This window comes from Rutidosis leptorrhynchoides, chromosome 11, assembly GCF_046630445.1.
Source record: "Rutidosis leptorrhynchoides isolate AG116_Rl617_1_P2 chromosome 11, CSIRO_AGI_Rlap_v1, whole genome shotgun sequence".
Classification (NCBI taxonomy): Eukaryota; Viridiplantae; Streptophyta; class Magnoliopsida; order Asterales; family Asteraceae; genus Rutidosis; species Rutidosis leptorrhynchoides.
The window spans coordinates 382,082,023-382,093,472 of NC_092343.1; the positions used below are offsets into that span (position 1 = coordinate 382,082,023).

Sequence of the window (11,450 nt, forward strand, 5' to 3'; positions counted from 1 at the left end):
ATCGGCACTTGCGGTCATACAACGCTTCAAAAGGTGCGGCATTAATACTCGAGTGATAACTGTTGTTGTACGAGAATTCGGCTAACGGCAAATGCCTTTCTCAGGCCTTTCCGAAATCAATGACACATGCACGCAACATGTCTTTCAATGTCTGAATCGTTCGTTCACTTTGCCCGTCGGTCTGTGGGTGATAAGCAGTACTCATGTCGAGACGGGTTCTCATGGCTTCTTGTAAGGAACGCCAAAATCTGGAAGCAAAACGGGGATCGCGATCTGAGATGATCGATAAAGGTACACCATGACGAGATACAACCTCTTTGATGTATAAGTGAGCAAGTCTCTCCATCGTATCAGTTTCCTTCATAGCTAGAAAGTGCGCAGATTTGGTAAGGCGGTTAACAATAACCCAGATGGTATCGTATTCGCCCACCGTCTTTGGTAGCTTGGTGATGAAATCCATTGTTATTCTTTCCCACTTCCATTGCGGGATTTTCGGTTGCTGAAGTAACCTAGAGGGCCTCTGATGCTCGGCTTTAACTTTCGAACAAGTCAAACACTTACCAACATAAGTTGCAACGTCTTTCTTAAGATTCGGCCACCAATACTGTTCTTTAAGATCGTGGTACATTTTACCCGCTCCGGAATGAATCGAATATCTCGATTTGTGCGCTTCATTAAGTATAAGGTTTCGTAGATCTCCATAAAGAGGTACCCAAATTCTTCTGACATAACATTGGAGTCCAGACTCTTTAACCTCGAATCGAGAGACAAGAATGTTCAAATGTTCATGAAATATATTCTCCTCCTTGAGAGCCTCATCTTGAGCTACTCAGATTTGGCTGTTGAGATTCGAATGGATGGTGATGTTCAGTGCTCTACACGTAGAGAGTAATCTACAACATTGGCCTTGCTAGGATGATAAGGAAGTTACGTTGGTAAGCGTCAGCTAAATCAAAAAGGATAATTGATTTTGATAAAATAAACTCACACTCTCCCCCAAAATCACTGGAACCCTAATCCTAGCCGCTGCTACAACGTAACAATGGCGGAGCACTTGGCGTCCATTTTCGGTACTGAATAAGATCGAGTGAACTGTCCTTTTTTACTTTAAGATCGGAGCTTGTCGCCATGGAGATCGATGCTCAAGGCTTCACATAAAACCTAGCATCAGCGTCCTGATAGCATCACTCCTGGTGTTGATCCCCAGGGCCAACCTCTCGATCCTAGCAAAATCCAGGATCACTTTAAGGTTCGTTATCATTTTAATTCTTAATCGTACAAGTATACGCAGAATTTTATTATTGTTGTCTTCAAATTAGTATGAATTTGATACGTCTTCTTTTGTGTTTGGTAAATTTAATATTTAGTTTATTACAGTGAGATATTATGATGATAGATGTACAATTTTAAAACCCTAGGTCTGTATAGGTGTGGTTTGCAGTTATATCATGAATCTGTGTGAGGATAGATGCTTGATTCTTCAGGAATTAGTATATAAATGTGTTGTACTAACAGAAATTGGATTATGAAGCTTTTAACTGCTATATTAGATGTTGTTTTGACAATTCTATTGTGGTATAGGCCACAATTTGAGTTCGCTTATGGCTTTTTGTTATGCGCTGAATTCGATCTTTCTTATGCAAGGTCTGAAACAGTTGAATACAGTATATACTTTCGCTGTTGAATTTCAATGATTCTAGCCAAGTTTAAGAATTATGTTGATTATGCAGGACTTTTATGAAGATCTGTTTGAAGAGCTGGGGAAGTATGGCGAGATTGAAAGCTTAAACATATGTGATAATTTGGCTGGTCTGTTTGTAACTAAACTTGAATTGACTATTTTCTGTTTAAAAAACCCATTCTAAGATGAAATTATCTTGTTATGTGTATAGGTGGGAAATGTATATGCACAGTTTAGGGAAGAAGAACATGCTGCTGTCGCTCTTCAGAATCTGAGCGGGAGGTATTATGCTGGTACAAACATGTTCTTTCTTGTTTGTAGTGTTAGTATATGATTCTAGTATTGTCTAGGTTTATAAAAGTTCAAAGCAGTTATATAAGTTCGAAGATAGGGGTGGATTACGATTGACTCATAACAAATCAATGTGTTGACATCTATGCATACTTATTTGACACTAGTATTCGTATGACCTTCTGTTAACTTAAGAATATACTTATGATTTATGTCGTTTCAGTATTTGCTGATCATTAACTTTTTATGGTGATGGATAATTGTATTATTCATCTTTTTACACACTGAATTAGTGACCTGAGATCACTGATGTTATGCTTGTTTTCTTTATAAATATTTGTAACATAAAGCTTATCTTTACATATAAAGAATGAGTGATACACTTGAATATGATTTGTTTAACATGAAATATACTTTTTTCTTCAGGCCGTCCAATTATCGTTGACTTTTCTTCAGTGACCGATTTTCGTGAAGCTACATGTAGGGAGTATGAAGAAAACGTATGCAATCGAGGTGGTTATTGCAACTTCATGCATTTGAAGAAGATTAACAAGTGAGTTGACTTTTATATAACATCCACACTTTTAACAGAGATAAAGAACAAGCTAAATCGGGCCATGAAACCGTCACTAGTAATGAGAATAGTGATAATGTCAATGGTGATTTACGTAATGGAGATCGAGATCGTGATCAGCTGAAGCCGGAACAAGGAGACGAAGGTTACGATTACTGATCAGATTGGAAGCTATTAGGTTTGTTTGCTTTACCTGTTTTTTTGGTTATATGTGTATGTGAACGAGTCTAAATAGATGAAGAATATGAATTAAGTTTTGAAAAAATAGTACCCACTTAGAAGATATGGCTTACGGTCGGTTTTCAACTGTGCAGGAGTACAGGGTACAGGTTGACTGGTCAAATCTATTTTCTACTTTTCTTCCAGTTATACCCTTTTAAAAATTGAATAAAGATTATAGGGGAAGACCGAGAAAGAATCACTAGCTGTGCCTAAATGACTGAATTGCCATCTTTAATAAAATTTTAAACGGTAAATGGACGAGCGTTACCACCTCCAGGGAATAGGTTATAACATGTGTTATGATACACACAGGGCTTTTCTTTTTAAAAAAAAAAATTGAGATCTTACATAATTTACTAGTTTTGCAGGTTCAGGTTTTCTGGATGGGTCCTTATGTTTTTTTTTGCCGTTTACCATTAATATATTCATATAGGTTATCTTATCTTCATCTCTTGGGTTATAATGTTTCATGAAGTGAAGTGAATTCGAGGTGATCAGAATACGAATGCCCGTTTTAAAGAACTAGTGATGGTAAAGTTAATTACAAGTTGTTTTGTATTTGGAATATTTTGTTGATGTTTTCAGAATTTTTTTTATATACTGCTTTTGTATGCTTTCACTTCATTTTAATCAACAATTTCAGTTTGATTTGTGGTTTCTGTGAGCTATTAACATATAGCTGACAAAATATGATATTTGGGTTTAAAACTTATGGTAAAAGTTGTGAGATAAAACCATTGAAAGATTTGACATTATTGATTTTTTTAGACTCGTTAATCCTTTCTATTACCCAAGCTATATTTATTCTTTGTTGTTTTTGCGAGATGGTTGTGTTGAGAAAAAAAATGTTCATAATTTGTTTGAAGAATTTGAAGTTAGTCTGACGTCAAGAAATCATATAATGTGTGTTTTCTATAGTTTTGAAGGAAAACCATATTTCATATTTATGTGGATCTATTTTGGAAAGAGTTAAAGTTGGAAACGTGTTTTTACAAATTCAGATAAAGGAGCAACAAAGATTAATTATGTTTTTTTTTTTAATACTTATTTGGATTTGGATGCATTCCAAGTCTTGTTATGGAGATTTGAAGGAATTTGATAGGAATCGAGTTATGGAATGGAATGGAATGGAATGGAGTGGCTGTTGTATTTCTAATAGTTATAGCAAACTACTTGTATAAAAAGTAATTGCAACAATATTAGTGATTATGTAATAGAAATGTGAAATTTTATTTAATAGATGCAAATGTATTAACGATAATAATCAAAGATTATGAATAGTCATATGATTAATCTGTGCCTAAGCCACTAGGCCAATACCTAGACTTTAAACAAAATTAAAAAGATTATTAAAGTCAAAAATAGGCTACGAACTTACACAAATGTACCAATGTCGCTCACAAACTCATTTCCGTTCTACTGTCGCCTACAAACTTATAAAAAATGTGATGATGTTAACATTTTGTTACCGGTTACCTGCTGAACCGGTAAAGTTAATTATTTAACTTTTTTTATTCATTTTATATGTCCCGATGTCGCCCATATACTTTCAGTTGTGTTCCGATGTCGCCCATATACTTTCAGTTCTGTTCTGATGTCGCCCATATACTTCCAGTTCTGTTTTGATGTATCACCGACGTGTCATGACTACTTAGAAGCCATTAGCCACGTATCAACCATTTTGGTTGACGGTTAAAAAAGGTATTTTGTTTATATTAGCACATTTTTTATAAGTTTGTAGGCGACAGTAGGACGAAAATGAGTTTGTGGGCGACATTGGTACATTTGTGTAAGTTTGTAGCCTATTTTTGACTTTAACCCAAGATTCAATGGATACCTTCCTCACACAAACACACTCAAAATGTCAGTAGATCACGAGAAATTTTTTTTTTTTAAATTGGAGCTTTAATGTAAAAGATATACAAATCTCATTTTACTTTGATTTCTCCCATATATATATATATATATATATATATATATATATATATATATATATATATATATATATATATATATATATATATATATATATATATATGGGAGAAATCAAAGTAAAATGAGATTTTTATATCTTTTACATTAGAGCTCCAATTTAAAAAAAAAAAAAATTCTCGTGATCTACTGACATTGTATAGATTCATAAATTTTTTGTTTTCTTTTTCAACAGGAGCTTAAAATGCATGTGATGTATGTTAACGTGTTTTGAGATTTTTTTGAGTTTTTTATTTTAGAATTTAGCCCGATTTAGAGTTTAGGGTTTAGGGTTTTCTGGTTTACTCCGTAAACCCTCAACCCTAAATCCTAAACTATAACCCCTACACCCTAAACTCTAAACCGTTCGTATTTAAAACTCGATCTAAAACCCTAATTTCTAAACCCTAAACCCTAATTTCTAAACCCTAATTAATAAACCCTAAACACTGTTTTTTTTAATCAAAAGTCAATTTTTCTTTGTTTTTTGTTAAGATGCATCTGATGCATGAAAAGCAGTTAACATGCATCAAACAGCGGATAACATGCATCAGATGCATCTTAACCATCCAGTTAAAAAAAAAAAAATCTGAATCTACACAATGAAAATAGACACCAGTGATTTTGTTTTTTTAAATCGAAGATGTAGAAAAAAAGATATAAAAATCACAAAATCACTTATCCTCTTATCCCACTTAGCGCTGAATCTCTCCCATATATATATATATATATATATATATATATATATATATATATATATATATATATATATATATATATATATATATATATATATATATATATATATATATATATATATATATAGTGGTAGGATCAATGGGGAAGTAACCAATTAGGGGAACCGGGGAAAGAAAAAAAAATTCATTTTTAAAAAAAACTTTGTTCACGAACATTATAGACTGGATGAATATATGAACATTTAAAAAATACACTTTGTGACAAATGTTTTTATTTTGACGGGAAAACGCGAGTAGGTCAGAAATTTCTGCACAACGTTAAAGGACATAGTGACGATCGGAGGGCCATAAATCCTAAACCGTAACTCGGATTAAGACGAGTCCTATATGAAAAGTTATCTACTCGAAAATTTCTATCTAAAAATCAAGGTTAGAACAGCCCAGGTCTACTGGTCTATTACAGAAACATCAGATCAGTAGCTTTTGGACAGAAACAGTAGGTTTAAAAGGGTTTCGGTGGTCTTGGTGCTTGATGTTCATCATGGTTCTCATCCTTGATGCATATAGCTTCAAGTGTACAACTCATTGATGTATCTACATCATCTTAACCAAGTCTTGACCATCATAACCCTAGTGCAAGTCTAAGACATGAAGCACAACTCACTTAAGAGTTGCATGTAGTTTGATGAACCAAAGTTACATCAAAGTCTTAGGTTTGACACTTACATGAACTATAAGACTAATAATAAGTTACAAACTTGAAAATGAACTTATGAAATCAAGATCTTAAAATGTAGAACATAGTTCTTAGTTAGATCTTGAAGATCCAAGACTCAAAAGTCTAGAAAAGCATAAGTATACAAAGTTATAATTAAAAAGTTTCCTTTATATGTTCTTGAACTTTAAAGTTAACCTTAAGTTCAAGATTAATGAGATCAAAGTTAACTTGTAACATCTGACCAACAAGAACATAAATCATGAAATTAAAGTGCAAGAATGAAGTAGTAAACTAAGTAAACAAGTAAATTATTCATGGTTGTTCATACTTTAAAGATTCAAACCAAAGTTTGATCTTTAGAAAGTAAACTTTAAAGTTTACTTCATGAACTTCAAGTATGTCTTTCAACCATGAACTTTATAATCTTTTGAAGCAAATAAGGTAGAACATAACTAGATAGATTATGTTCTTGTTGTTCTTGTTATAACAAGATAAAAATGAAGAATAAACTAGGTAGTTTGATTCTTGAAAAACAAGTAAGTAAGTAAATAAACAACTACTAGTAATCAACATAAGTAACAAAAGATTTAAACAACAAAGAATGATGATGATGAAGAGTGCTAGAAATCGGTTTTACAAGAAGGAAAGAAAGGAAGAAACTTCAAGTTTACTTACAAGAACTTAGAGAGAAAAAGTGAGAAAGAAAGTTGCAAGTTTGTGTGTGTTTGTGTTTGAATGAGATAAGCAAGTGAACAAGTAATGTAAAAAGATTTTGAATCCCCTCTAACCCTTTGAAGGGTCATGGTTCTGCAGCAAAAAAAGGGGGGTGGCTAAGTTTAATGGTTATTAGCATGTAAAGTTCATAAAGGTGGTTAATGGGTGGAGTTACATGGGGAACACATGCAAACTAGATTCCTATTGTATGAAACTAACTAGTTACAATTTAAGGTGACACTTACATGATCTTAGTGGACTAACCAAGTTCATTAATAATGTAGGGTGGGCTTAGAAGCCCAACATCAAGAGTCCATTACACTAATAAAGCCCAAGTTCACTTAAAAGCCCAAGTATGTATGTAATTAACAAGTTAATCCGATTAAAAGCCCAAGTAACTAACTAATAACCTTAGTTAATTAAAATGATTAATAAAACTAATCATGAATGCAAATAATATCTTAAAATATTATTCGTGAAAGTTCCGGGTGTCACAAAGACGTTTCGGGCAATTAAGGTCAAGTACGTTAAGTCATGGCAACATGTAAATGTAATAACATACATTCGTTTTATCACACGTATTAATAATAATAATTATTAATAAAATAACATTGGAAATTCCAGGGTCGTTACAGTTTAGAAATTTAAGGTTTAAGGTTTAGATTTAGGGTTTGGATTTAGGATTTAGATTGAGTTTTTAACACGAACGGTTCAGAGTTTAGGGTTTTGGAACACTAAACCCTAAACCCTAAACTCTAAATCGGACTAAATTTTGACAAAATGTACTTCACAAAACATGAAAAAAAAAACGTTCGAAGATTAACATTCTTCATGATTAATATTATCTTGAATGTAATTTTTGTCGATAGTTTTCCCGCCTAAATAATAACATTCATCACGAAGTGTCTTTTTCAAATGTTCATATTTTCGTGTGATCTTGATGCCTGAAATTTTTTTTCGAAAAAAACAAAAAAAATAAAAAATTTGCTTCCTCCCGCTTGGTTACTTCCCCATTATATATATATATATATATATATATATATATATATATATATATATATATATATATATATATAGAGAGAGAGAGAGAGGCAGGATCAATGGGGAAGTAACCAATCGGGGGGAAGCGGGGGGAAGCAAATTTTTTTTTTTTTTTTGTTTTTTGAAAAAACTTTGTTCACGAACATTATAGATTGGATGAAAATATGAACATTTAGAAAAGACACTTCGTGATGAATGTTATTATTTTGGCGGGAAAACGATCGACAAAAATAACATTCAAGATAATATTCACTACAAATAAAATTACATTCAGTGGCATACAAAATGTGCCACAAAATGCTTGAAAAGTGCCACAAAAAGATGTTTCGGGAATGTGTAGCACACAAAAAAGTGCCACTACAAGTGCTACCACTAAAGACCTTTAGTGGCACTTTTTGATTGTGCCACACATTACAATCAGGACATTAATGGCACTTTTTGATTGTGCCACACATTACACTTGAGACTTTAGCGGCACTTTCTGGTTTTGCCATTACACGTTTGCGGATTCTAGTGGCATTTTTTTGGTGTGCCACTGTATATATCTGAAGCTGTAGTGGCGCTTTCTGATTGTGCCATTACACATTTTGTGGACTTAGTGGCATCTTTTGGTGTGCCATTATACATATTATAAACTAATGACACTTTTTAATTCTGCCGTCGTAAACTGTCATTAATGGCACTTATATTTTGTGTCACTATAAACAAATATGATTTTGTGATAAATTATTTGTGCCATAAAACTTGTCTAATTTAGGAGTTTCTATAGTTTTAATGGCATATATTGTTATAAGTAATTAATAGACTTTTTGCCACTGAAACATTTAAATATTTATATGATATAATATATAATATATTATAATAAAAATATACCAATTAGAAATTTATTACGATAATAATAAACCTTGAACTTGCATATAAGAAAAGTTTGATGTTATTGCAACAATGTTGTCAAAAATTCAAAATAGATAAATAGCTCAAACTTAAACTAGTCAATATGTGTAACAAGGTAAAAAAAACCAAATCTACCACATAAACCATAACTAGAATATAGAGTTTAACTTGCAACAAGACGATTCATAGCGACTTCAAGAAGGTGTTGAGGTTTAGTTAAGTGGAGGAGAGTTGCTTGGATTGGATGAAGATGTATCAGGGATCTGAAAATAAGATTATGAAAAGCTATAGTATTGCATTAGGTAAATATGAAATAACACCCGTAGTAGGAATAAGTTTACCTGTATGTTCAAAGTGCTAAGTACTCCAGATAAGTTTTCATTTGGAATATGCTCTTGGAAGAGGTTTACCAAGACGCTCACGATATTCTTTTGATGAGCCAACTCAGTTTTTAGTTATTGCACATCATCTGAATCAGTAGAAGATGAATTACTAGATGAAGCAAAACGACTCTCTTTTACTGCCGGCATCCTTCCTACACATCGATTATACCCCCTTTTTTCCGGACCTTTCACTTTTGAGTAGTCATCATTGGAATAATCAGATTCTTGTCCATTTGTTGAGTCCCTCGGTAAAGCTTGCAGTGAAGCCTACATTAATTAATAATTATATTAACTTGAAAAAAATGTAACTATATGTGCATATGTATAAATATATATATATATATTTACCACAACTTCAGCAGCCTTATCATCCACAATAGTTCCATCTTTACGAGTATGACTCTTAATGTAAATTTCTCCTCGTGTTGGGTATTTACCATTATTTTTTAAGGCCTGATAAATAAGAATCAATACTGTGACGTATCCATCATAAAGCATATAACTAAACAAGAAAATAATAAAATTAATAATAAGATCCAAGTTTACCTCTTCGTGAGCAAGTCGGGCAAATGATTTAGTCCCGGTAACATGAGGCTCGTGCATCATTGAGCGACTTCCTTTCCTTACCTCGCACATATTCTATGAACCATACACATTTTTTAAGAAAAGTTAACAAATGCTTATAGAAAAAGTACATCTGAAACACATGTTGAACTTTCAAACAGTTTTATACGCTTTCAGATTCTCTTACAGGAGTGTCTAATGTTCGAAATACAAAAACATTGAAGTATCGATTGTAAAAAAGGAACACACAGTAGGACAATTATTTGATTTTATATCTCTGAATATAAACTGCGATTACTACTCTCTTAACCTAAAAAGCATGAAATCTACTTCTATTTAAAACTTCAATAAAAATAATAGAAAGCGATATTCTAGGACCACTTGTTTACTTGGCCCATGTTTAACAGATCATATTCCACGTTCCTATTAACTCGGTCAAATCTTGTCACATTTAAAAATTGCTCCAACAGTGTCATATTAACTGATAGAAGTTCAAACGTAGACCACCAATATTTTAGGTTATGGCAAAGATAAACTTAATTAAGGATTTGCAATAGCACAAACATTTACCATCATTGTATAACACCGTAATAGAACCCTTACCTATAATGTAGAAGTCTAAAACCAAGTAAAAGACGAAAAAAAATACCTGGTGTTCCGGAGTAAACCAACTAGTCGCAAGTTTTTTAATTTGTTCCGGGTTCACCCTATTATCCTTTGTAGCTTCATTCACAATTTGATCAATGTCAAGACTCTTATCAAATCCTCGTGCTTTTAGATTACCTTTCCAGGTCCTCCACTTTTTCCCCATGTTTTGCATAATCCATTTCTTGATCCCACTTGTTTCAGCCGGATGAATTATAAATTTTGCCTACGAGTGACATTAATTACCTTAATTTATATAGATGTATGTATGTATATGTCAGTAGTGAAACACGGAGAAGTAAGTTAAAATTCAAATACCTTAACAAGGGTATACATGTCCTCTTTATTTTGCGGGGGAACCTTTCTCCAGTCGGGATATTCAATGCTAACATGTTCAGCCATCCTCACAAGTGTTCCAAGGTATTGAACGAGTTCATTTCCTTCATCTCCTACTGGTTTCCCATCCTTGTTAAATGTTACTCGTATTTTTTGACCACTTTTCATGTTCCATGTCTCAAACTTTTGAGTAGGACCTCTAGGCTTCTTCCGAGTAACTGATACTTATGAATATATAATGCGTTAAAAATTTTAATCTACAAACGAGAATAATCAGTAGCCAAATTAATTACATTTGCTCATGTTATCAATGTGTAGCACATTAATTACATTTGTGCATGTTACTAATATGTGAGAGCAGGCTAACATATGACAGTGTTTATTTCCGAGTTTTGGGAGTGCCAAACAAAAGACGCAAAATGCAAGTGGTAGGACTACATACCTTGTTCAACATTTTCCTCATTGTTAGACGCATCATGAACAGAAGATTCTGGATTACTATGATGCCCTCCTTCAGAATTTATCGCATCAGCTTGAGTTTGAGTACTTTCACGTCCTTCAGTTTCGTTGAGGTGCTGCTCTTCTACAGGGTCATCACTAGAAACAATACAAAGTCTCTTGCGTTTCGCCATCCTGTGAAAAAATTTATACACAACATATTGAATTAAAGCACATGATATAAACAAAATAGTTGTAGTCCTAGCATAGTTGCTGCAAA

The 11,450-nt window shown here is 32.9% G+C and overlaps 1 protein-coding gene and 1 pseudogene across 1 annotated transcript; one reads left to right on the forward strand and one right to left on the reverse strand.

The window, feature by feature from the left end:
- Positions 1-947: 947 nt before the first annotated feature.
- Positions 948-3,077, forward strand: LOC139876858 (splicing factor U2af small subunit B-like; annotated as a pseudogene).
- A 6,182-nt stretch (positions 3,078-9,259) lies between these two features.
- Positions 9,260-11,364, reverse strand: LOC139875992 (uncharacterized). The gene is made up of 6 exons (XM_071863289.1): positions 11,175-11,364; positions 10,715-10,956; positions 10,401-10,622; positions 9,734-9,826; positions 9,536-9,640; positions 9,260-9,454 (listed from the first exon to the last, which is right to left on the reverse strand). Exons 1-6 carry the CDS (start codon positions 11,362-11,364, stop codon positions 9,260-9,262), a joined length of 1,047 nt encoding a protein of 348 aa, XP_071719390.1.
- Between the last annotated feature and the right edge of the window lie 86 nt (positions 11,365-11,450).

Coding starts and splice junctions, on each gene's coding strand:
- LOC139875992 (XM_071863289.1), bottom strand. CDS start 11,364: ATGGCGAAACGCAAGAGACTTTGTATTGTTTCTAGTGATGACCCTGTA. Junction 10,957..11,174: donor TGAGGAAAATGTTGAACAAG/GTATGTAGTCCT, acceptor TATATTCATAAG/TATCAGTTACTCGGAAGAAG. Junction 9,641..9,733: donor CCCGACTTGCTCACGAAGAG/GTAAACTTGGAT, acceptor CTTATTTATCAG/GCCTTAAAAAATAATGGTAA.